The 26,693-nt window shown below is 42.4% G+C and overlaps 2 protein-coding genes across 3 annotated transcripts in view; both read right to left on the reverse strand.

Moving 5' to 3' along the window:
- LOC123799205 (von Hippel-Lindau disease tumor suppressor) overlaps positions 1-5,457 on the reverse strand; it is a 73,211-nt gene extending 67,754 nt beyond the window's left edge. Inside the window, exons 1-2 of one of the 2 annotated variants that reach the window (XM_087866791.1) lie at positions 4,998-5,457; positions 1,548-1,670 (exon numbers count right to left, since the gene is read on the reverse strand). In XM_087866791.1, the coding sequence (XP_087722917.1) occupies positions 1,548-1,670; positions 4,998-5,337 (463 nt within the window). In that variant the 5' untranslated portion in view covers positions 5,338-5,457. The remainder of the gene's footprint in view (positions 1-1,547; positions 1,671-4,997) is intronic. The other variant, XM_045808231.2, reaches the window with a different exon arrangement.
- Positions 5,458-15,091: 9,634 nt separating this feature from the next.
- Positions 15,092-24,166, reverse strand: BRK1 (BRICK1 subunit of SCAR/WAVE actin nucleating complex). The gene is made up of 3 exons (XM_045808230.2): positions 23,976-24,166; positions 15,992-16,074; positions 15,092-15,734 (listed from the first exon to the last, which is right to left on the reverse strand). The coding sequence occupies exons 1-3, from the start codon at positions 24,091-24,093 to the stop codon at positions 15,708-15,710; spliced, it is 228 nt and encodes a 75-aa protein (XP_045664186.1). The 5' UTR covers positions 24,094-24,166; the 3' UTR covers positions 15,092-15,707.
- Positions 24,167-26,693: the final 2,527 nt, after the last annotated feature.

The raw sequence follows: 26,693 nt of genomic DNA on the forward strand, positions 1-26,693 counted from the left end.
TGGAACTGGATTTTGAGGCACTCCAGTTCTATTTTAAACTCACTGGGGAACTTACTCTTTAAGGGTATCCTATAAGGCAAAATCTGCATTTATCAATTTAACTTACCAACTTATCAATTTTTGTACACTTACTTCCTTAAAACAGGATCCACATATACGTATCAGTTTGAACTTATGAAGCTACAGGTATTTGGGTTTGTTTGTTCTGTTGGCTGGATTTTAAGATTTTATATTTAAGTTATCTCTATACCCAACTTGGGGCTCAAACTCACAACCCCGAGATCAATAGCTGCATGCTCTACTGACTAAGCCAGCCAGGCACCCTTGTATTTGGGTTTTTTTAACCCACAAGAACTTCAGTTTCTTTGGGTTCATCCTAATAAAATCAACTGAGTTTTAAACAAATGGTAAACTATGATGTTAATGTTCAAGTTGGTGATTTTTTTTTAACCCACTGTGACCTTGAGTGGGTTAAATAACATTAAAAGATACAACACTAGAAGCCATGTATCTCATTCTCTATACCTTATTCTTCTCCTAAGACTTCAGGACATAATTCTGTTCTAAGTCCAGGTAAACAAAATGCATTCATAATTCTATGATCAGGTATTTTACTTATTTCTTTTTAAAATTTTTTAAGTAATCTCTATCCCTCAACGTGGGGCTCGAACTCACGACCCTAAGATCAAGAGTTATACTCTACCAATTGAGCCAGCCAGGCACCCCTACAGATACTTTAATTTAGCTATCTCTGACAAGCCCAAGAGCTTCTGAGAAACCACAACATCTTCGGGGCGCCTGGGTGGCTCAGTCGTTAAGCGTCTGCCTTTGGCTCAGGGCATGATCCCGGCGTTCTGGGATCAAGCCCCGCATCAGGATCCTCTTCTGGGAGCCTGCTTCTTCCTCTCCCACTCCCCCCGCTTGTGTTCCCTCTCTCGCTGGCTATCTCTCTCTCTGTCGAATGAATGAATAGAATCTTTAATAAAAAAAAAAAAAAGAAAAGAAAAGAAACCACAACATCTTCGTTCAATATAGAGCCTACAAATAAATTTGTTCCATTTTATTTGTGGTGGAGAATAGGACACAGAAAGGTTGGATAACTTGGCTAGCATCCAGTAAAAACCAATAAAGGTTTGGCTCCTTCAGGTGGCTTATTCTCTACTTATTACAACACCCTTATCTTTTTATTTATTACTTTTACTTATTCATTTATTTTTAAGTAATCTCTATACCCAGCATGGGGCTTGAACTCATGACCCTGAGATCAAGAGTCACATGCTCTACCGACTGAGCCAGCCAGGAGTCCCTAGCCATATCTTTTTAAAAAGTAAGATGGAGGGGCACCTGGGTGGCTCAGTCAGTTGAGCATCTGCCTTTGGCTTGGGTCATGATCCCAGAGTCCTGGGATCGAGTCCCACATTGGGCTCCTTGCTCGGCAGGGAGCCTGCTTCTCCCTCTGCCTGCCACTCCCCCCTCCGTCTGTGTTCTCGTTCTCTGACAAATAAATAAAATCTTCTTTTAAAAAAGGTAAGATGGAACATAAGTACCTGGCAGTGTGATGTTGGCAAAAATAGGCTGTCCATCAACATTGAGAGACGGCACAAACAGCTCGGTCTGGTTAACCAGAAGCCCATCGTATGTCCCTGCATCTCGGAAGAGCCAAAGGTGACCTGTTAAAACAAGCAGAGGCTGTTATGTATCCACACACCCACTTCCTTCACCTTCCTGGATTGACACTGAAGTACTTGCCTCTCATTATGTTAAATATCGGACAAAGCCCTTCCGATATTATCCTATTTAATCCTCACAACAGATCTATTTATATATGAGAAAACAGGTCTAAAAAAGCCAAGTGACTTGCTCAAGGGAACAAGGGAGAGTAAGGAAAAAAGAGCATGTACTTGAGGCTCCAAATACCATGCCTTTTCTGCTACCATGGTCAAAAAGCAAAGTATATGAACTGCATATCACACCAAACACTGCAAACTAAAAGAAAGAACTTCACCAGCTCCTTATATCTGTGCTTCTCTAGAACAAGAAGGTGCAAAAATATCATGTTGAGAAAAAGAAGCCAGACAGAAAAGGGTATGTTCTACAGGAAAAGATGCAACTCATCTATGCTGTGGAAAACCAAAAGAATGGTTGCCTCTGGGAGGGAGAGAACTGAGTGGAAAGGGGCAGGAGGGAACTTTCTGAAGTGATGGAAATGTTCTAATCTAGAATTTGACCTAGGTGTTGCTGTATTTATCAAAAACACATCAAACTCTTAAGATCCGTACATTTTATTGTATGTATATTATACTTGAATTTAAGAAACAAATACATCATTGGGGCGCCTGGGTGGCGCAGTCGTTAAGCGTCTGCCTTCGGCTCAGGGCGTGATCCCAGCGTTATGGGATCGAGCCCCACGTCAGGCTCCTCCGCTGTGAGCCTGCTTCTTCCTCTCCCACTCCCCCTGCTTGTGTTCCCTCTCTCACTGGCTGTCTCTGTCAAATAAATAAATAAAATCTTAAAAAAAAAAAAAAAATACATCATATGCAAAAAAAAAAAAAAAAGAGGGAGGGGAAGAAGGAGGGAACCCCCCCCCCCGATCTAACATTCTGTTAAGGGAGGTAGAGATAGTGTCTGAATAAATACATCATTAAAAATTAATTACTTAGCTAATTAATTAATTAAATACATCATGTGTTCCTGGGGCACAAACTTACTTGAAGATTTGGTGGGAAAAAGAAATGTAAACTGGTAAGTAATTATTTTTATTATGATAAAACATACATAAAATTGACCTTTTTTTTTTTTTAAGATTTATTTATTTGACACAGAGAGAGAGACAGCCAGCGAGAGAGGGAACACAGGCAGGGGGAGTGGGAGAGGAAGAAGCAGGCTCCCAGCGGAGAAGCCTGATGTGGGGCTCGATCCAGAGTGCCGGGATGACGCCCTGAGCCGAAGGCAGACGCTTAACGACTGAGCCACCCAGGCGCCCCCAAAATTGACCATTTTTAAGTGTATAGTTCAGTGACATTAAGTATGTTCACATAGTAATTTTTAAAAATTTTATATTAAATCAGGCACAGATTTGGGGAAGAATACAAAATTCACACAATATCTTAGATAAAATAGGAGATTACAGAAATGTTGATCCCTGGAAGAACTGTGTTCTCCCTCATATAATATCAAGGGAAGTTTGGTGTAAAAATTTGAGAAGCATTTCTGAGTACGCTCCTCTCAAGGCATTAAAGGATCCACTGGGATCCTCTCAGGATGGCTGTGAAAATTAACGGAGTACCACTTCTCTTCTGAAAGCTATGGGAAGATTACTGCCTCCTTAGGTATAAGGCCTAGTTATCCCTCACCAGCAGCTTCCTAACTGGCTTCTCACCAGCAGTCTTCCCTCTCCAAACCACTTTGCAACCCAGGGGGAGCATTTCAGGATTAAAATCTGTCACTGTCATTTCCTCACTTAAAAATGCAAAGACCCCTCTCTCCCCAGGGGCAAAAATCATCTTCCAGGCTTCCTCTCCCACCATTCTGTACCTTCTTCACCCAAGACTCCAGGTGTTGTTAGCCCATGCGGTTCTCTCTGGCTACAACTTTCAACTCCTGTCTTGGGTCGGTTAGCCCCTTTGCATCCAGCGGGCCTCCCTTTCTTCTGCTCTGGGAAGCTCTAAGTGAAACTACACACACACACACACACACACACCCTTCACTGCGCAGGTGCTGGCTCCAAGCTCCCACTCTCCGCTGTGCTCCATTCCACACACACACACACACACACACCCTTCACTGCGCAGGTGCTCGCTCCAAGCTCCCACTTTCCGCTGTGCTCCATTCCACACACACACACACACACACACACACACACACACACACTTCACTGCGCAGGTGCTCGCTCCAAGCTCCCACTCTCCGCTGTGCTCCCATTCCACACACACACACACACACACACACACACACACACACACACCCTTCACTGCGCAGGTGCTCGCTCCAAGCTCCCACTCTCCGCTGTGCTCCATTCCACACACACACACACACACACACACACACACACACACACACCCTTCACTGCGCAGGTGCTCGCTCCAAGCTCCCACTTTCCACTGTGCTCCATTCCACACACACACACACACACACACACACACACACACAGTTCACTGCGCAGGTGCTCGCTCCAAGCTCCCACTTTCAGCTGTGCTCCATTCCACACACACACACACACGCACACACCCTTCACTGCGCAGGTGATCGCTCCAAGCTCCCACTCTCCGCTGTGCTCCATTCCACACACACACACACACACACACACGCACACACCCTTCACTGCGCAGGTGCTCGCTCCAAGCTCCCACTTTCCGCTGTGCTCCATTCCACACACACACACACATACACACACACTTCACTGCGCAGGTGCTCGCTCCAAGCTCCCACTCTCCGCTGTGCTCCCATTCCACACACACACACACACACACACACACACACTTCACTGCGCAGGTGCTCGCTCCAAGCTCCCACTCTCCGCTGTGCTCCATTACACACACACACACACACACACACACACCCTTCACTGCGCAGGTGCTCGCTCCCACTCTCCGCTGTGCTCCATTCCTCTCGCAGCGACTGGGACACTGGCTTGTTACCTGTGTAGGCATTCGTGCGTCCCCGCCCCCGGACTGTGTTCTCCCTGAAGGCAGGGACCCTTCGCGGACCTGGCCCACTGCGGACACCGGGGAGTGTGAGATTCTCCATTCACGTACTGAACTAACGGGCATTAGGTAGCGAGCACTTTTGATGGTAAAGACACGTGTAAGGGGAACAAGTCACCTCACAGGAAAATTACTCAGTCCTATAGAGAATTAGCTGCCACTTACTAGCAGCGTCAACCTGGATCTGTCACAACCTCTCAGGGGCACCAGCAGGCGCTCCCGGCGCCCCGGGACGGAGGGGGAGGCGCGGTCGGGCTGGGCCGGGCCAGGCCAGGGCGACGCCAGCCCGCCTACCTCGATAGCTGTGGATGCGGCGGCCCGTGCCCGGCGGCAGCGTCGGGTAGGGCTGCGGCTCGCCGTCGAAGTTGAGCCACACCGGCAGCACGACGCGCGGGCTGCGGTTGCAGAAGATGACCTGGGACGGCTCACAGGAGTTCACTGAGCGCAGCACCGGCCGCGGCTGCCCGGCCTCCATCTCCTCCTCAGCGCGCGGCTCCTCTGGGTCAGACTCTTCCGGCCCGGACTCCTCAGCGCCCGACTCCTCCCCGCCGTACTCTTCAGGGCCCACCTCCTCGGCGCCCACCTCCTCCGCACTCGCCTCGGCCTCTTCCACGTTCCCTGCCTTCCGGGGCATTACCTCCCGGAGTCTAGACAACCCGAGCCTCGCCGCCTCGGGATTTGCGGGCCTCACGAGGCGGCGCCGGGCGTGCGTGCGTGCGCGTCCCCGCAAGCGTGCGCGCTGTGTTCGCGCGCTCTCGGTCGGGGATGGAATACTGTGGCAGAAATGGCGGGCTTGAAACTGTGCGCAAGCGCAGGTAGGACCGCCAGGCGCGGGAACCGAGCATCCAGGCGGCGGCGATTGGTGTCAGGCCACTTCTTCACCCGCGGGTTTCCTCTATAAAGTGGATTTTTTTTTTCTCGCACCAGTAAGTTTTTGACACAGTTTTTCCTTAGCTTCATTCATTCTCTTGATACCGTCATGGTTTTTGCCATATTCTCCCTACTATATGCGCTATTATTTAATAATTTTCTCGTTCGTTTTGTCTACATTTGGGTCACAAAACTCGAATTTTGTATAGACGAGTATAATAAAGTCACAAAATTTCCGTCTCGTCCTGGTTTCCCCCAGCCACCCAGGAAAAGTCCGAGGAGGCGAGAAGTACTACCAGTTTTTTATACCTCCTTTAAAGGTATTCTGCACGTACGCAAAGCAGTTGAACAAGTTTAAGAAATTTTATGTTACTACCGTAAATGGAAAGTCGCTCTCATTTGTCACAGAAGAGTTCAGTGGAACTAAGTTCAAAGGAAACAAAACAACAGTTATTAAATTTTATCTATGGTCTGTTAAAAGCTTTGAGCCTGCTCTTTCTTGGTCCCATGGCCGAGCCAAGTGTTAGATATTAAATGCCAAGGGTTAGTTGTCAAACCAACTTTCTTCTGGACATAATCAGAAGGATTAAAGGAAATTGAAAGGGGAATAACACTTGACACTGCAGTCTATGTGCTCTCTGAAATTCACACCCACCTGGGTTCTCATTCTGCCTATAGCTTCAGATATATGTTACTGGGCAAAATTCTTTAAATTCTCTGAGACTTCGCTCATTTTTAAGAATTAGGTCACAGAACTGTGGACAAGTGTTAAATGGAAAGTGGTTTAGTGCCTAGCACATAGTGAACACTCAACAAATAGCAGTTAATTTTATAAAGTTAAATTAAACACACTATCTCTGTCCTGAGAACTCTCACAGGCTACTGGGCAAGCACACAAGACATGTTGTTAGAGTATGATACTGGTTGTAAAAGAGCAAGGTGTAAAGTGGTTTGCTGGGCCTGAAAAATTTCGGGTAATTCTTCCCAGAAAGAGTTATATTTGGGATGGACTTTGAAGAATAGACCTAAGAGTTTTCCCTTGCCATGTCCCATCAGACAAATATACACGTTGGATATCAAATAAGGGCTCATAGACATATTTCCAAATCCAGTCTGCTTCTCATTGATTTCTTCTTCATTTCTTCACATCAGCTTCTCACTGCCTCCAAGCTCAGGGCTCCTACAGGCCTAGCACTTACTGAAAATCCACTGGAGACCCAAACCAAAGAGGGACAAAGATTTAAGCTCATAGCCCAGAACTATAGCCCCAACATTTAAAAGAAATGGCAGAGGGAGAAGGGACGAGTAAATTTTTTTGTTTTGTGTTTGGCTACACTCCTGGGCAGTTGTTCTCAATCAAATCTGCAAAAGCAGAAGAGGTTTAGATTTATTATTTTAGATGTATGATGACCCATCTGAGCACCCTCATTTCAATTTCTTCCACTGCCTGACAGGAAAGACTGATGCAAGCTTCTTCACAAACCATGTTGGAAAATGGCAACCCCATTAAAGTGAGGGAAAGCTTATTTAGATATGGAAATGAATAAAAAATATAGAGGGAAAAGCTATCAAATTGTATGTGTGGTGTGATGACTTTTATGCAAAATACATGTAATTATTGCCCCACACCCATCTTCTAGATGTAGTTTTATTACCTTTGTAATGAAAACAACTAAATCAGTTCCTTTTTGCACCCAGGCTTATTGAGATATAATTTACCTAAGTCAATTCTCTTTCTTTAATATTTTTTAAGTTTCTTTATTTTAAAGACGTTATTTGACAGAGAGCAAGAGAGTTTGCGCACAAGCACAATTACACACAATTACATTTTAATCTGCATTTACTAAGTCGTTTTATTTTCCTTTTTTTTAAAACTGTAATGTTTAATCCTTATAACAAAATTAAGGTGTTGACAGGTTAGTTATTTTGACGCAAACTGTAAGAAGACTGAGTTTCAGAGGGGTTAAATATGCCCAGATTTGCTAAATTCAGATTGTTCTCAGTCATCTCGTCATAATAAAAAATAAGATGGAGTTCATTTTCTTCTTCCGAGGTTAGACATAGGGAAATTACCCACATGGTGCCTCTCTTCCTTTCCTTATGAAATCTTAAGATTTCTAAAGAAGGATAATTCTGAAGGACTTTCATATTTTCTATTGTGAGTGGGAAATAAGCTAAATATGATGAATCTTCTCTCAGCTATCCGTAAGAACCTTCAAGAGAACCTCTTTATTATACTTGGAAATGTTTTCAACCATATAATTTTGTTGAACTTGCATATTTATTAAAAAACCAAAAAGGAAGGGGTTTGAGCCAGTGAGCTATTAGGCATAAATGGATTACAAATCTCTTGATAATAAAGCAGTTTTCAATCTCTTGAAAAACTAAACTTGACCTAGATTTCAGAAGCAGAAAGAAATGGGGAAGTGATGTTTTTGGCATTAGAGGTATACCAAGTTCTGTTATGTTGCTCTTGTTACCCAGTACTTTGAATTTTCCACCTTTATTTCATGAAGCTGAAGCCATGTTTGTAAACAGTATTTGTTACTGTAGGCCACGCTGAGTGGGACAGAAAGCTCCTTGTTCATCTCCAGGCTCCTTCCCAGCATTTGCCCTCAGTTTCATGCTTTGCATATGGGAAAACATTTGCCCAAACTGGCTTTGGAGAATGTGAGTTGGGACTTACACTGGCAATTTGCAGACAGCTGGTGCCATTAGTAACTGTACAAAAATACAGCTGCTTTCTAAAGGCAGGTGCGGCTGTCAAGTAGATTATACAACAAGAAAATCAGATTGATTTAGGGCTCTCAGGTTTATTTTTTGAAGAGAAACTAACCTGTATACTAAATTGTCCAAAGATTAGGATTAGCTAGAAATAAAACAACTTTAAGGTGAGAAAGAATTTTAGGCAGTTATCTAGTCTACTGTTGCTGTTTTAGAAATGAATAAACAAGCCTGGACAGGTTGTGTGACATGCCCACCCACTTACCTGGTGGCTAAGCCAAAACTAAAATCCAGGTCTCCTTAGTCCCAGTCAGTGCAGAGCTATTCAAGGACTCTCACATCAGTTTTCTGTTTTCTGTGCAATGCTGGCCCTTTATCAGCCTCTCCTTGGGTCTCATTGACAACCCAACAGAGCAAAAGGGCAACTGTCACATTTAGCTAAGTGTTACCCATTGGCATCAATGTTTGCATTGAAAAACCTTGGGGCAAGTTTTCCTTTGGTTCTTCTGGTGCCTTTGGGTTTGTTGAGACTACCAAGTATGAGGTTGGCATTGTGCCTTAATTTGCATCCCCTACCCATAACATATTTAAAAAATAATTTCATTGTAAAACAAGTTTCAGGTTTATAGAAAAATTTTAAGAATAGTACAAAGAATTTAAATATATTCATATATATATTTTTTTCAAAGGCAATCAGAACAGAGCAGGTGGTTGCATTTTTTTTTTAAGATTTTATTTATTTATTTGACAGAGAGAGACAGCCAGCGAAAGAGGGAACACAAGCAGGGGGAGTGGGAGAGGAAGAAGCAAGCTTCCCAGCGGAGGAGCCTGATGTGGGACTCGATCCCATAACACCGGGATCATGCCCTGAGCCGAAGGCAGACGCTTAACGACTGAGCCACCCAGGTGCCCCCATATAATATGTTTTTTAATTGAGATTATTTTATCCCCAAATTTGAACTCATTTAATGTGATAATCCCACTGTGACTTTAAGAGTACACATGGACACGGACGCCTGGCTGGCTCAGTCAGTGGAACATGTGACTCTTGATCTCAGGGTTGTGAGTTTGAGCCCCACGTTGGGTGTAGAGGTTACTTAAAAATAAAATCTTAAAAAAGAAAAAGAGTACACATGGACAATAAATGCATTAAAAGGGGAAACATTAATATGCCTTTTTTAAAGTAAGATGTCCAATTCAATAAATAAGTAGTTCATTTTGACTTTGACATTTTGCCTCAGAAGTTGTTTATTAGCATTAAAGACATTGTCTACTGTGCATGAGGCAGTGGAGATAAAATGGTGAGAAACAGACACATAATTTCTGCTCTTGGAGCATATAACATAGTCATTATTTACTGTATTTTCCCATGCAACCCAAAGGACACCAAAATGACATTTGCATAAAAAGCTCAGGGGAAAAAAAGAACATAAAGGAATAATGCAGTATCAACTTTATTAAATAGGAAAATACCATAGGCCAAAATTTTATTTGATTTAAAGATTTTATTTGAGAGAGAGAGAGAGAGAATGAGCCAGGGGGAGAGGCAGAAGGAGAGGGAGAAGCGGACTCCCCACCAAGCAGAGAGCCTGACTTGTGGCTTGACCCTGTGATCACGACCTGAGCTAAAGGCAGATGCTTAACCACTGAGCCACCCAGGTGACCCTCATAGGCCAAAATTTTATTGTTTGTGAGAATCAAGGTTTTTTGTTTTTTGGTTATTTTAAGTATTTTTTTTTTTACCATTGTACAAGTAATATGATACCATATTTAGATTGTAAGTACATACAAGTATATGAGAAGCACTAAAAATTGGCCTGGATAAAAGAACTATCAAAATTCAATAATAAGAAAAGCTAGTAAATGGACAAAAGCCCTCAAAGAGGCTGGCAAACAAGCCTATGAAAAAAGCATTCTACAGTGCTAGTCACTGGGGAATACAAATCAAAACCTTAGTGAGTCACCACTATCCAATCTATTAGAATAGCTAAAACTTTTTAAAAGAATAAAAAAACCTAATAATACTAAGTGCAGACAGGGATATGGAGCAACTAGAACACTCCTGCATAGCTGGTGAGAATGCAAAATGGTAATAGCCACTCTGGGAAAACAGTTAACCAATGTCTCATGAAGCTAAACATACACTTACCATATGACCAAACAATCACTCCTAGAGGAGTCTCTCTTAGAAGTGAAAACTTATGTTCACACACACGTGCACGCGCGCACACACACACACACAACCTGTATGCAAATGTTTATAGCAGCTTTATTGATGATTGGTAAAAACTGGAAATAACTCCAGTGTCCTCCCATTGGTGAGTGGATGTGGGATACCATTTAGCAATGAAAAGGAATAAGCTGTTGATACATACAACAACATGGATGAATCTCAAATTGATTATGCTAAGTGAAGAGCCAGACTCAAAAGGCTATGTACTGTATGATTCCATCACATGACATTCTGGAAAAGGCAAAACTAGGGACAGAGGACACATCAGTGGTTGCCAAGGCTTAAGCCTGGAGGTAAGGTTTGGTCACAATGTCTTTTGGGGATGATGGGATAGTCTGTAATTTAATTGTGGTGATGGTTATATGACTCTGTCTTGCCAAAACTCAGGTCTATACACCAAAATGTGAATTCTATATGTAAATTTAAAATAAATTTAGGGGAAAAAATAGCCTGGATAGATATACATCCAACCCTGTGATAGTCATTGCCCCTGGGGAGGAAGGAGGGAAATGGCACTAGAGTAGAAGTTAAAGAGGATTTTAGACTCACCATGTATTTTCTTAAAAAAAAAAAAAAAAAAAAAGTAAATATGACAGCATACTATTAAATTTATATGGTGAAATTATCAATGTTTGCTTTATTATTTTCTTTGTATTTTTTAATTGGTCAAATATAAACAAGGCAAGATATATCCTCCTAAAGGAAAATTTAGAGAAAACATGAAAGTATAAGGGGGAAGAAATCACTAGTTGTACTAAAACATTTGGGTGCATTTTCTTCCATTCTTCTCTCCATTTGTTTTTGAATAGTGGTAAGTGTAATGTAAGAACAATGTAGCCTGTAGTTTTACTTTTACTTGGTATATTCTAAACATGTTTTCCTTCCTCTTAAATTATCTTTGATGATGTAATACCAATCTCAAGGCCTGCATTTAAACAACTGCTCTCACTTTACGGACATAGGCATTTCTGTAATACTAAACTGGTATGTTTCACTTCACTAAACTGGAAGCACATATGCGAGAATGTTTGCATGAATCCTGTAAATTCTGATGTCTCCGAGTCATTGCAATTTAACAGGAAGTCCTGTCTTTCCTTGGGGTTTTCCTCCACAAATGTTTCCGTGTTGTTGATGTTGAGTACAGCTGGAGGTCCACATCCCTGCTGGTCACTATCCTGCTGGAGGCCATCAGGATACACCACCTCTCTGTCTAATGTACTTTCAAGGAGAGCCCATGGCAAAAATCACCCAGGTTCTGGTGTTCCTTTGTAGATTTGTCTGACTCCTCAGATTAACTCATGCCATCACTTTCGCCAAGGCAGGAAATGATGAACCTCCCTAATCCAGCACTCTCCTCTGACTACCCTTTTCACACCGTTATATATGCTTCAGTTTCTTCAATTTCAAAATGGAGATAATGACATAGCTTTAATGCATGTGGAATGCTTACTATAGTGCCTGGCACTTAGATTTGATAGATTTTTTTTCTTTCTTCTTGAAGTTCATCTTTGACCAAAAAGAAACCCTCTGAACCGTGCTATTTCTGCGCTGCTTCTGCCTCTAGAATCTATTCCGCATGACTGTTTTAATGAGACAGAATTGCGGACCATCTTCCTTGATCACCAGATATCCAGCCTTCCACAGCAGCATATGATTTTTTTTTTCTGTGCGTGATTATTGTGACCCTCACCAAAGTGCTGGGAAGGCAAGACCATGACTCCTCTGCAATATTCTCAGTGCTTAGCACAGTACCTGGCACAGAGTAATCCCTCCATAAGTATTTGTGGAATGAATGAATGTTTATACTTTGTAGTTTTAATCTCCCAGAAATAAACCTCTTGTTTCCCACATTTTCACCTTAGTGCTCTTCACATAGTAGGTCTGATGATTTTTCCCTTTTCACCAGGCATCCTTGGCTTTTAAGAATTGACTTATATCAAGAGCATCTGACTGTCTCAGTTGGAAGAGCATGTGACTTTTGATCTCAGAGTCATGAGCTCAAGCCCCACGTTGGATATAGAGATTACTTAAAAATAAATAGATAAAAGCACTTGGGTGGCTCAGTTGGTTAAGCGTGTGCCTTCGACTCAGGTCATGATCCCAGGACCCTGGGATCGAGCCCCACACTGGGCTCCTTGCTCAGCGGGGAGCCTGTTTCTCCCTCTGCGGCTCCCCCCGCTCATGCTCTTGCGCTCGCTCTCGAATGAAATCTTAAAACAAAAATTGTATTTTAAGAAAATAAAATGTAAAATATAACTTTATCATCCTCAGTAAGGACAAAATGTTAGTATTTCACAACTATTACTCTGTTAAGTCGAAGAAGTGACACCTTGGGGACAAAATAAATGGTTGTTTAGCCTAACACTATGGACTGCAATGACCTGTGAGCAAAGATGTGTAAACTTCCAGTTTCTGGAGTCTGACCAGATAAGGCCTATCAGAAGAGGGTTGTAGCTGCTTCCTTTGGCTCGACCCAAAGATAGCTAGAGGAAGTCCTAGAATGGATTAAATTCCTTAGGCAAGGCTTCCAGAAAATACAGCATAAAATTAAACCTTCAGAGAAAGGAAGCTGTTAGAAGCGAAACTAGACAACATAGACATGAATGCAAAGTGTTTACCAGACACAGCAAGGACAACCTATGAAGCCTTCTTCACAAAAGGAAGGGTGGAAGCATGTAAGACTAACAGAGCTGTGTAATTGCTTGGAGTGTCTCAGACGAGGACAGTAAAAGGGCACTGGACTAGGAATGAGATAATAAATTTTAGATCGCACTCTGCCACATTCAGAATAGAAGAATGGTTAGAACCACCTGAGTCAGGTAGGGCTAAGTTCAAATCCCACTACCTTCTCTTACTTTCTAAGATTTTGGACCAGTTTCAGCCTTTCTAAACTAGTTCCTCACCTATTACAGGGAGATAAGAATGCCTACTCCTTAGAATCTGAGGATTAAATGAAATAAAATACATAAAGCGATTAGCACATCTAGCACATGGTAACACTCAAAAAAGTATAGACAACACCAGCTACATAGCCCTGTGCAAACCAGGGCCTCATTCTATAAAGGGAGTGACAACACAGAAAAGCACCCTGACACCTTGAAGTGCCAGGTGTGATGAAGGGGTTACTACTAGCAGGAGGCTGGGTTCACTTGTTGCCCACATCCAATGTTACCAGTTGTTTTCTTTACAAGCAGCAGGCTACCACTAGCAACATGGTATATTACTTAGGAGACTTTTTAAGAAATATTACTTTGGTACCAGTAGATTAACAAAATGACATCTATGCAACCACAAGGAATTTATTGAATATTTTCACATGTGATTTCATTAAAGGAAGGCTTTTTCCTCCTTATATTAGTTACCATCACTTTTGCCCCTATCACAATCTCATGGTATAGTCCTTGCATGTAGCAGGAACTCAATAAATGTCTGCTAAATTGACCGCGGAGCACGAGATGACCTAAAACCTAAACTACAGAAGTACTTGCTTCATCCTGGAAAGGACTGAGCTATTATGAATAATGAACTCAAGTGACTGTTAGAAGCACTATCCCGACAAGCTCGATAATATTCAAAAACACCACTTCCCAAAGGAAAGGATGTCAGGTTTGTCTCCACCGTAAAAATCCCATTTTTAAATGAAGGTACTACTTAAAATGGTCTTCCAAAGGTCTAAGCAGAGGTTCTAAAAAGATCTGACAATGGAAAGCAGCTTGGGCTCTAAAGTCAGTTGAATTGGTGTTTACCGACCACCTGCCTCCTACAAGGCACCCAGCTGGGCAATACAGGAAAAGGTCTCATGTATAAACTATACCGTGTAGTACCAGGTACCACATCAGAGAATAGCTCATAACAAGAACCAATCCAGAGCTGAAGTGTAGTGTCAGAATGGCGGGATGGGATGGGAGGGACTGAGAAAAGGAAAAAGGCAGTACTGAATGAAAAAGTCGAGTCCATGAGATCTTTCTGGAAGAGGTTTGACTTGAGCTAGCCTTGAAATAGCACATACAATTTGAATAGAGGGAAATTTGTGTGCATGGAGTGTGACAACTTCCATATGACTAAATTGGAGATTCTATATAAGAAATAAGCCTTTAAAAGTAGGTGGCATAAGTTTATAGCAAGCTTTGGATGCTAGAATGAAGTTTTAGATTCTTCTGTTTAAACTATTTGCTTTTCAAAAGAAATAGTTAGCTTTTACCAGATAAAACTCATAGTCTGCCCTGGGTTGCAACTGAGCTGTGTGGATGCTGGTATTTCAATAGACTGTAAGCATCATGCCTGATTCGATGCTTATCTTTTATTGGAGCATAAGGTGCCTACATAGTAACTACTTGATAAATGTCTGCTGAATGACCAAATGATTCCCAAGATGAATTAGTCAGCTCAAAGTCCAAGCATGGGGGGAAAGGGGGGCCCAGCTGGTAAGCCACCTAGACTTTGATCAAAGAGATACATCTGAAAGTTTTATGTTAGAATAATAATCCCACACGTCCGATTTCTGTGGAATGGGTGAGCCCCATCTCTAGCTCCTCTCCCCACCACAATCACAGCAGTCAGATAAAGTTGAGGAGTTTATTAGGGAAATATGAGAGGGAAAGATACCTCAAGTGACAGAAAGAAAATTCTGAAAATGTCCCTTTAAGCCAAGTGGGGGCCTGGCCTTGACCTCCCCAAAAGGACAAGAAACTGGTGGGTTAGCAACATTCTCTGGTGGCCACCTTGCCAGGGCGTGTCTCAGCCAGGACTGCCTCCCACCCCCCCCCCACCAAAGGTGGAAAGGAGACAAAGACTGTTTATAGAATCAATGCAGAGGCAATGAGAGCTGTAAGGAAAGTCTGAGAGAGAGAAAGAGAGGTGGGGAGGACCTTAACAAAGAGTCCCAGGCATTTGGCTCTGAGCGCCTCAAATACACTGATAAACAGTTCCACAAAATGTTACTTAAACGGTAAAATGCCTAAAGTTGGTTCCAAGAGCTCCCCTGGACGCCTTCCCACATGCCACATCACACACCGATGTACATGGCAGAGCCCAAAGGCCACGCTTTTGAAAAAAGAAAAACAAGAATAAGCCCTGTTGCTCTTTAAGGAGAGAGGAAGGAGCTGAGGCTGCTGGGGCCTTTCCCACGTCGGCCTGTGTTCCGTAAAGCAACTTCCCAGCAGCAGCATGGTGGACTTCTAGGTGAGGGTCTCACCTTTTGTCACCTGTCAAAGGAAACTGACAATTAGATAAATTCAAAGTATTAAAAAAAATCTTCTTATAGATCCTAGGTAGTAAAGGGAGTGGTAGAAAAGACAACAGCTTTGGAGGCCCAGAAACCTGGTTCAAATCCAGGGAAGTCCATTAATTTCTAAGCCTGTTAGTGCTTCCAGGTTTGTTTCAGCAACAAGTGGAAATGCACATTCTCTCTGCACAGCCCTTGCCTAGCCTCATGCGCAAGTACCTTCCCTGACATACTCACCCGTGCTTCAATGTATTCTATTCTCCGTTCGAGGGCTGTCAATTTCTCGTTTAGTGTTGCGAGTCTTGAACGACAAGACATATCTGGTAAAAGGAGACTGATGTTCAGGATTAATGTCATTCCAAATACAGATGCACACACATGCGCACACACACACGGCCCCTAGCTGAAGAAGAATGACACATCATGCACAGCACAAATGGGAGCAGGTGAGCAAAGCAAGGTAATGGAGAAAAGGTGAGAATTATATGAGGAGCACAGCTGCTGAACTTCCTACCAAGGGTGGCAGGCAGAGAATAATGACCCCCAAAGATGTCCATGCCCTAATCCCTGAACCTGTATGTATCCTACATGACAAAAGGGACTTAGCAGATGTGACTAAGGTTAAGGACCTTGAGATCCTGGATTATCCAGGGCGACACAATCTAATCACAAATCCATAAATGTACGGAGAGATAGACCAAGGAAAGGTGGAGGAAGAAGAAGAAGAGATTCAAAGTGTGTCACGGGGACTCAACCTGCTACTGCTGGCTCTACTGCTGGAGGAAGAAGGCCATGAGCCGAAGGATGCCAGAGACACCAAGAGCTGGAAATGGCGCTCAGCTGACAGCCAGCAAGGAAGCGGAGATTTCAGCCCTACAGCCACAAGAAACTGAATTCTGCCACCAACCCAATAAGCAAGGAAACAGATCCTTTCTTAGAGTCTCCAGAAAGGAAGGCAGCCCTGCTGACACCTTGATTTTAGCCCAATGATGTTGGACTTCCAAACTACACAACTATAAAATAATAAACGTAAGTGATAAAAGTGGCTACATTTATGGTAATTTGTTATGGCAACAACAGAAAACTAACACACCAAAACTCTACAGACGGCTATTTGCTAATAGACAAACCAAGAGTTTCAAGAGAGGGGAAGTGACAAGAGGAAGAAAATAATCTCAAGAGGGAAGAAAAACAGAGGCCACGAAAGCAGCAGACACTATGGAGAGGAGGAAAGGCGTCCGTGTTTCTGAGCTCATGGAAGCCTCATCACTGCTTCTGCCCTAGGAAGGTACTTAATGTGTCGTCAATATCCGCGCAGGCATGTCAGCAGGAGAGAAAACTTGGGAGAACATCATATACCCTGTGGAGCCCACATGCCATCTGTGGAAACCAGCAACACTTCTTTTCTTCCTTTCCCTTTTCCAATCTTCTTTCACCATCTCGCCAAAAAGAAACCTAGATGTCCCCTAAAATACCTTTTCCTTTGCAAACTTCTCTAAGAGAAACGACTCAACTACTCTTTCCCTAACCATTCTCAACAGGAGAAAAATGTTTCTGGGCATGCTCATTATTTCCTATTACTTCCTCCAACACCGTTGTTCGATCATCCTCAATAACCTTCACTTTTTAAGTCTAAAATATCCTCTCTCTGAGACACTCTCCCACTCACAATGATTTAACACTTAGCTCACAACTTCCTTTTCATCTCTTCCCTGTTATGCAAAAGCATGTCCACATCCATTTTGACAAATCCTCCTACACCAAGTTCCTGAGTCAACTTTCACTTCTCCACGTCCACATCTTACTCATCTTGCCTGTCTAAACATTCTCCTTCAAGGCTCAGTTCAAATTGGACTTCTGAAAGGTCTCTATCAGAGGCATATAATTCTCCTTCTGCTGTACATTTATGGTTGACTTTCTAGTTTATAAATTACTTATGTGCTTGGTCTTAGGTAATCATTTCTCTCTTTGGATACAGACTTAACAAACAAGAATGTTCACCACTATTACTTGGGAATGGTTTCATAAAATATGGTGTATTTATGAAAGACTATTAAAGTAGCCATTAAAAATTACAAGTTTGTCAGAGTCCATAGTCTCTCATGCTTCATTCCCCCTTCTGATTACCCCCCCTTTCTTTATCCCTTTCTTCTCCTACCAATCTTCCTAGTTCTTATGTTCCATAGATGAGAGACAAACTGAGGGCTTCAGAGGGGAGGGGGGTGGGGGAATGGGATAGGCTGGTGATGGGTAGTAAGGAGGGCACGTATTGCATGGTGCACTGGGTGTTATACGCAACTAATGAATCATCGAACTTTACATCAAAAACCAGGGATGTACTGTATGATGACTAACATAATATGATAAAAAAATATTAAAACAAAAACAAAAAACAAAACAAAAAAATTACAAGTTTGCATCTTTTTTAACAAGTCACTAAAAAACAAACAAAAAATAAGGCATCATTTAAACAACTCATTAAAAAAAAACAGAATTACAAGTTTGAATATTTAACATAGGAAATGTTCCTGCTACCTAGACAAATGATATTTATGTACTTGTAATTTACCATTTTTTTTAACATGTTTGTTACCCCACTAGAAAGAGTTAATCAAAGCCCACTTCACTGGGCTAAAATCAATTAATCAAATACTGCCTCTTATTAATTTTTGTAACAAGTATCTTGCCTGGCACAGAGATGTTTTTGAGAAAAAAAATTATGGATTCTAGTATGTTAGTGAAACAAAAGATTGGCTCTAGTGTGACTGCACTAATTCTACAAGTGGGGAAACCAAGGCCCATCTGGGATAACTGATGGGACAAAACAATAGCACAGCTGAGTTCGGAGCCCAGTTCCCTTACTGCCCAGGAGGGTACTCTCCCACCACACTCTCCCACCACACACCCTGCTACCATCTTCATATCCCCACCTGAAACGTGTACCAATTAGCAGTCATTCCCCATTCAGCCTAGTCCCAACCTGTGGCGACCATTAATCTGTCTCTATGGATTTACCTACTCTGGACATTCTTCATTTTTCCTTTAAATTGTGTTGTTTATCTGCTAGTGCTTCTTCTAATTCCTAGATCTAGCTTGAGTAGAAGGAACTCAGCATCCTCCTTTTCCTAGATATACTTCCACTGCCAGGACTGCCCAACAGGACCATGTCTCTTTCGATCTGGTTTTTAGAAGCTCAAAGGCACATCACATCTGCTATTCATTAAGAACATGAATGTTATCACTAACAACCTGTCATTTCCCATAAAAAGAGACATGCCAAAATTATGTGCAGGGGTGGGGTGGTGAGAGGGAGGGTTCCTTCCTGATGGCTGTTCTGTTCTAGCTCTGTCAATCTGGTAATGAATCAATCCAAGAACAACACTACATTACTGGCCTAAATGGATGAGCCCTGTTGAGAAATATAAAATGTTGAACTCTAGAAACTTTGATCATATTTCAGATCCCAAGAAATACGTATTGATTCAAGCAAAACACTGGGAAAGCATTCAGCAGTTGAACAAATCTGAAACCACACTGCATTTAGGAGTACATTATCACCATTTTTTTCTTAAGATTTTATTTATTTATTTGAGAGAGAGCGAGAGAGCGAGCATAAGCAGGGGCTGAGAGGGAGAAACAGGCTCCCCACTGAGCAGGGCTCAATCCTCGATGGAAGGCAGATGCTTAACCAACTGAGCCACCCAGTCACCCCTATCACCAGACTTTAATGAAGATACTAACCATCCTTGTCAGGGTGCTTGATGGTGTGCATCCATTACCACTGCTGACAAATGCCAGTTATCAGCTCCTCTGAACTCTTAACGCACATAACCTTAGCCTAAAAAAATCAACACTGTCATTCTCTTGAATTGTTGCCATTAAGGCTTACTTCTCTGACAGAATTCTAAATTTCTCAGGAGTGGCTACCATTTCCGTTTATTTTTATTTATTCCTTTCTCAGAGGATGTGACACATAGCTGGGATCATAACAGACACGCTACACTTGTTGGCTAAGTATAAAAACAGACATTTAAAAATTACCACATTTATTATTTTTGTTACACTTCTCTGCACATATTAGCTTTAGAATCAGATAAAAGGGTATACAAATAAAAAGCTATCATCTGTGACAATCTATTTTTAGAAACTTCACCAAGGTACAGAACAGGTCTAGTGTTAGGATGTTATCACTGCCTTATGATTTGTGGAGCCTCAGGTTCAGGTGGCCCGTGAATAAAATTACTCTCACCAGCTGGAAGGAATCACAGGGTAAAAGCTGTTTAGAGAGTCACTAGCTAGGAATGCCTGGGTGGCTCAGTCGGTTAAGCATCTGCCTTTAGCTCAGGTCATGATGCCAGGGTCCTGGGCTCGAGTCCCACACTGGGCTCCTTGCTCAGTGGGGAGCCTGCTTCTCCCTCTGCCTGCTGTTGCCCATGCTTGTGAGCAAGCTCTCTCTCTGACAAATAAATAAATAATCTTTAAAAAAAAAAAGTCACTAGCTAACTTGGAAAAACAGTTCCCTCTCCAAAGCACATGGCCTACACAGACTCTGTGATCAGGGTAAGGACTGTAGAATTGCTGCCATTTTCAAAGAGCTCCCAGGGGCACCTGGGTGGCTCAGTCTGTTAAGCAACCGCCTTTGGCTCAGGGTTTAGGGTCATGAAACCAAGGTCCTCGGATCAAGCCCCGCATCGGGCTCCTTGCTCAGCGGGAGCCTGCTTCTCCCTCTGCCCCTCCCCCTGCTCGTGTTTTCTCTCTCTCTCAAATAAATAAATAAAATCTTAAAATAAAAAAAAAAGATCTGGATACCCCCTCAAAGTAAATTCCTATTAAATCTCTGTACCACCAAATCATATTATCATATCATCATAAACTCAATATAACCCCTACACATACACATCAGAATTGAGGAGTCACACTAAGGGCTTAGAGTGGGAAAATGTATCCCCCACACGCTCATCCTGAGTCACCCAAAGCCAAGACAATGTCTCAAGTGTTTCATGACTGATCTAGTTTCTCAGCCTGTTGGTCCTTGTTTAAACTCATCAGTGATATTGTCAATCTTCAAGAACTGTTAAGTCAAATTGCTTTAACTTTTAACTTTGCTTCATAATTCCATTCTTAATTGTAATTACTGTCCTTTTCTTTAACTAAATTAACTTTCTAAAATTTTCAAAAACCATCTAGTAATTACTCCAAACATTAGGCCATTAGCATCACTTTAAGGGAGAACAATGGCCTAAGCTAAGGAAAGCCCTTTTTTCTGGCTCCGTTAAGATTGGAATTCTGTGTGACTATTTCCTCAGTCTAGGACATGTTTGAGATCTCAAAAAGATGGGGCGTCTGGGTGGCTCAGTCGTTAAGCGTCTGCCTTTGGCTCGGCGTGATCCCGGTGTTCTGGGATCAAGCCCCGCATCAGGATCCTCTGCTGGGAGCCTGCTTCTTCCTCTCCCACTCCCCCTGCTTGTGTTCCCTCTCTCGCTGGCTGTCTCTCTCTCTGTGTCAAATAAATAAATAAAATCTTAAAAAAAAAAAAAAGAAAAAGAAATCTCAAAAAGAAAAGTCTTTATTCTCTATTTGATCATAGAATGTGACTCATGCATTTGATAAAATCTCAGTGCAGGTATTTCCTTGTTTATAAAGCAAGAAGAGACATTTCTCCTCTGCAAATCCTAAGCTCAAAGTCTTCAATTTTTGGTCAGTTCCAAGACTCACCCGCCATAAATCTAGTGATTGTAATATGCCAAGATTTATGTCAAAGATAAACGTATGTGAATTAAAAGTTTATTTATACAGGGGTGCCTGGGTGGTGCAAATCCTGATTTTGGCTCAGGTCATGATCTCAGGGTCATAAAACAGAGAGCCTCATCAGGCTCTGCACTCATCAGAGTCTGCTTAAGACTATCTCTCCATCTCCCTCTGCTCCACCCCCGCTCAAGATTGCGCGCTCTGGCTCTCTCAAAAAAATAAATCTTTTAAAAAAAGTCTATTAATATAATTCAGTGCTCAGAAATGAAGTTATTACAGTACCCAGATCCAAATGTGGAGGAGTGAGATGCTAGATCACGTCTAAATTTTGAAAAACAGCCCCGGCTTAACTTATTTTATTTTTTTAAGATTTACTCATTTGGGAGAGAAAGAGAGAGAGAGAGAGAGAGAGAGAGAGAGAGAGCTCGCACAGAAGTGGAAGGGGCAGAGGGAAAAAGAATCTCAAGGAGACTCGGCACTGAGCAGGAGCCCATATCAGGGCTCCATCCCATGACACTGAGATCACTACTGCAGCGGGAGCCGAAACTAAGAGTCGGAAGCTTAACCGACTGACCCACCCAGGTGCCCCCTGACTTGTTATTTTAGATGCTTTACTGATTTAACTGATGTTCTTAATACTTTACTTGGATAGTCTGTGTGTATATATCAGATCCTACCAGATAGGTGAAGTCTTTTAATTCTGCTTTTAATTCTGCTTTTTAAGGTTAAAACTCTCCGTTGGTGGTGATTTTTCCAACTACTTTCCACTGCTTCTCCTGACTAAGCCAAATCTCAAAGCTATGACCTTCTCATCATTCCATCCTTCCCCTAGCATGCAATATTTTGGTTTCTCTTCTCTGGCCCTTCCTCTGAAGTAATGTTGTGAGTAAAGAATGCTATGAACAACTTCCAACAATAGTTCAGCTCTCCAGGAAAGTAGGAGAAACCAATTATGAGAACTACCATCAACAGAGTTTGCACAGAACTTAGGAAAAGAAAAACTCTCTGAGGAAATCTAGACTCTCTGAATAGCAGGGTAAATAGGTTCAGTATTTCTTAATGCTTTCAGTTCACTGATATCAATTAATCTAGCCTCTGAACTTGAGACTCCTGTCTCCAAATCCATCTATCTTTTTCACTAAACCATACTCTTTCACTCATAGGCCTTAAACTATTTCAGGATACTATGAGATCTATGTTTGTTGATTACCATTCTCTACTACAACCTCTATACGAAGTTATGTGTGTGAATATGTATCAATGACATAAATATTTATACTATTCTCTCATTATACTACCCTCACCCTCATTCCCTTGTGAGAAAAGCCATCATACTAAAATTATAGTCTTATACACTTTATGAGGAAATAGATTAATATAAAACTGATGTTCTGAAACTGTCATTATTTCATCTTCAAGAAAGAAATTCCTTGAAAGCAGGAAATGATTCTTGTTCTATGTCCTCCAGAGTGCCCGAGAGAGCCTTGTACTGAGATCTGGTCTCTCTTGCTGATGCTTTCTAAGAATATTCCTGTTCTGTTACCTTACTCCTGGGGATGCATCAGTCATCCGGCTGGAAAATAATTAATTCATTTTAAATCTTTTTTTAATACATCAGTTTCCCCTACTTAATCTTAATTGCTTGTTGCTGGATTAGTGGAACAGAAACACATTAGTTGGAAAAAAATCACTAGCTGTCATCCTTACACCCTGTGATTACTTAAGTAAGTCTACCCAGTGCCCAGTTCTGTTAAAAAAAAAAAAAAAAACACTTGGAGAACATGGGATGGGAGTCTTTGTTACAGGCTTGCTGTCCGGAAGGATAAGGCGGAACAAGGCAGAAAGAATTGAAGACTGTCAGAAGCAGGAAAGATTTTGCTAGAAGCAGAAGGAACATCTACTGTCGGCTGGATACCAGCAATACAGGGCCCTCCATGGCCTTACATAATCTGGACCTTAACTCTGACCTCATCTACCACTCTCAGGGCAGCAAAAACGGGAGACAGGAATGGGCGACTAAACGGTATGGCACTAAGGAGATCCTGAAAATGATGAGGAAACTTACACAGGGGCAGCGACAGGGCCGTGGCTGTATTCTGAAAGGCGCACTCTGAGTACAAAGTGGGAACTGAGTGGAAGCGGGTCACAAAGGAAGCAGGGAGGCTACCGAAGAGAAGACAAGACTGTAAATGGAGGTGCCTGAAGAGTCTGGAAAAAGGAAGGGCCTGATAATGGATATGGGGTGATGGCAATGAAGCAGATAAGCTCAGCCTGGCGCAGGAGAACCCCACAGGGACTGCTCAGTGGAGCCTAAGGGTCAGAGCGACAGGGGGAAGGTGGGCTCCAGAGGACGCGAAAACCACCAAGAGCCGAGGGCTCCCGGAGAAAGCCCCTGCATAGCTTCTCAGCGCCCTCGCCAAACTGCCTGAGTGGCCTCCTACCCACCCCCACCACCCCCTGCTCGCCCGCTGACCGAACGAGTTGAGAAAGTCCGCGATTTTCTTGATGCTGCTGGTGATGACCTCAATGTATTCCCGGTTCGCCCAGTCCTGGTGAATCTCCCGCTGCACCGGATCCTCTTGACCCGCCATGGCTGCCACCTGAGGAGGAGCCACTGCGCAGGCGCCCCGACCCTCTAGGCGGCAAGTGCGCCTGCGCCGCCAGCCCACACCCATGCCTTGGCACCCACGAATGAACGGCATTGTGATGCGCCTGCGCGATGTCAAGTCCTCTCCGGTGTTTTCGCAAAGCTCCGACGCCCCTGAAAAAAGTCGCAAAAACCCTGATGGAGAAAATGGGGTGCGCACGCGCCGAGGCACCCCTATCCACCACATACCCCCATCGCCGGCGGTTTTGGTCGTTAGGGGGCGCTTGACCACGAGACGTTCGCTGTGTCCGCTGCTCCAAGATAAGGTTGCGGTCTGTGTCAGCAATTAGTTGGGCGTAGCCAATTAAGCCACAGTAAATACCACTCATTTTGAAAGTGGCTTTCAACAACACAACATGATTCCCCACCTTGCGCTCATCAAATAAACAAAATGTTATTATTATTTTCATTTTTAACAATAATACCCAGTGATGGAGAGGCTGAAGGGAAATTGATAGGGCCAGTAAAGATAGCTGGTCACACTAAACTGACACAACTCCTTAAGGAAATTTGTAAATTGATTGCAAGAACTGTCAAAAAATTCAAACTTTTTTGACCTAATCATTTCATTGAGAAAATGGTTGAAAAAGGAAAAAAAAAAAGACACTGAAGGTGCTCTTTGTAACATTATCTATTAAAAAAACCAACACAACTATCTCCATAGTTGGGGATGGCTAAACAATGGTATAGTCACCTTCGGTAATATCATGCAGTCATTGAAATAGTAATTATGAACACTATGGCAACATACACGATAAACTGAAGGGGAAAACAAAGTACAAAATTTTCTTTAATTGCAACTATATGAAAATTATGTCTGCTTGAGGACAAGAAGGATATACGAAAGATGCCAATGTCTGGTTTGTTATGTAGTGGAATTATGGATCATTTTATTTTAGTTTAAGGGAATTTTTACAATCTGTGCAATACATGCCTTTTATTAAAAAAAAATGTTCAACAGATTACTTCTAGCAGTAGCTGGGAAGAAATCTTTACTAACAGTCCTTTACTCAGGTACGAGATTTTACAAGCTATAAAGCTGCTTTTATAGTTAGTACCTCACTGGACCCTCACAAACCCTGTGGAAGGAAATCAGGAAGAGGCTTCTCATTTTACAGACGAGACAACTGAAGTTCAAGGTCACACAGTTAATTAAGTGGTGGACCTTCACCAGTTGATTCCAGACTCCAATATCTTTTCACTGTACCAATCTGAAAACAGGCTAAGGCCTCTAAACTCTCCTACGTATTCATAGAAATGGTTACTAAAATAATAAATATCAACCCTAAATATCAAACCCCAGGCATCCAGAGGACTAACGGCCATTCAAGACCCTGCTTCCTAAGTGATGCTATTGTAGTATCTTGCTCACATGTCACAGAGAAATTGGATAGATCTGCTTTTCCTTTAAAGACAGGGCATTTCAGTTTCAAATCACAAATCTACTGGAGAGGAGACACTTCACCCCGCTGAGCCTTTTTTCTTTATGTGTGATACAGGAACAACAACATGGATGGATTAGGATTGTTGGGAGAATTCTGTGAGAAAGAATAAATAAAACACTAAGCACAGTGCCTGACTTTTCACAAAGCAGGCACTCATGATCAGTTTAAATTTTCTTTTTAAGCAGAAAGCAGAAAATTAAGTTCACATATCTATCAAACATTTTGTTTTTTATGATTAATGGTCTTCCATAAGACAAGTGAGGCTCAGCTCTTCTCCTTTTGCTGGACTTCCTATACACCTGTTCTAGGATCTCCCCTATAATTCCAAACAACTCAAGGACATGGTGCTGTCCTAGAGTGAACATTCCCCTATACTTCTGGCGCTTTTTCCTGCATGCCTCATGGAGCTTGCTGTCAGGAAGTCCTTCAGTATGGGTTTGCCAGAGTGGTAGTTCTTCACTGCAGAAATTGTTCACAATGGGTACAGAAGCAAGCCCTTTGGGAATGCTGCTGGTACAACAAGGAGTGCTTCAGGGTGGCAGATTGCCTCAGCATAAGAGAACAAGGTCTCTGACTTTAGGTCTATCATGTGCTTCACAGAACTTGGGGAATCTTGTCAATGACTCCATGTGTAATAATCAGTGTGGAATCAAATTCTTGAAGAAATGTGTCCATTGCATTAAGTATGGTCATGTGAATCTTTTTTGTAATCATGTGCACTTGGACCATCATTTATGCAGCTAAGGATATAGCATGTGCACCATGGCAATGTTGCTAGCTGCTTTGAAAGAACTGAATCATCTTTTGGCAGAGCAAATGTGGCTACTGTCATGACAATCCCTGAGGATAGTGCACACAGAATGTTGGGAGCTGCATGATACAAAGTTGATGTTGTAGGTTATCAGTAAAATGTAGTACAGGAGATTCTGGTTTTCCATATCTGTGTGGTAGCCATGGAACTGGAGTATCAGAGCCAGAAGTAATAGCAAATGGTATCTCCAAAAATAGATCCCTTAGAGTTGGCAGACTGCACAGAGGACTGTGGTACAGATTGTCATAACAGCATGAAGCCCTCTCTATCCAACAACTTCTAATTATA

The sequence above is a fragment of the Ursus americanus genome, chromosome 14, assembly GCF_024610735.1.
Source record: "Ursus americanus isolate L20-20 chromosome 14, mUrsAme1.1.p, whole genome shotgun sequence".
NCBI classification, from domain to species: Eukaryota; Metazoa; Chordata; class Mammalia; order Carnivora; family Ursidae; genus Ursus; species Ursus americanus.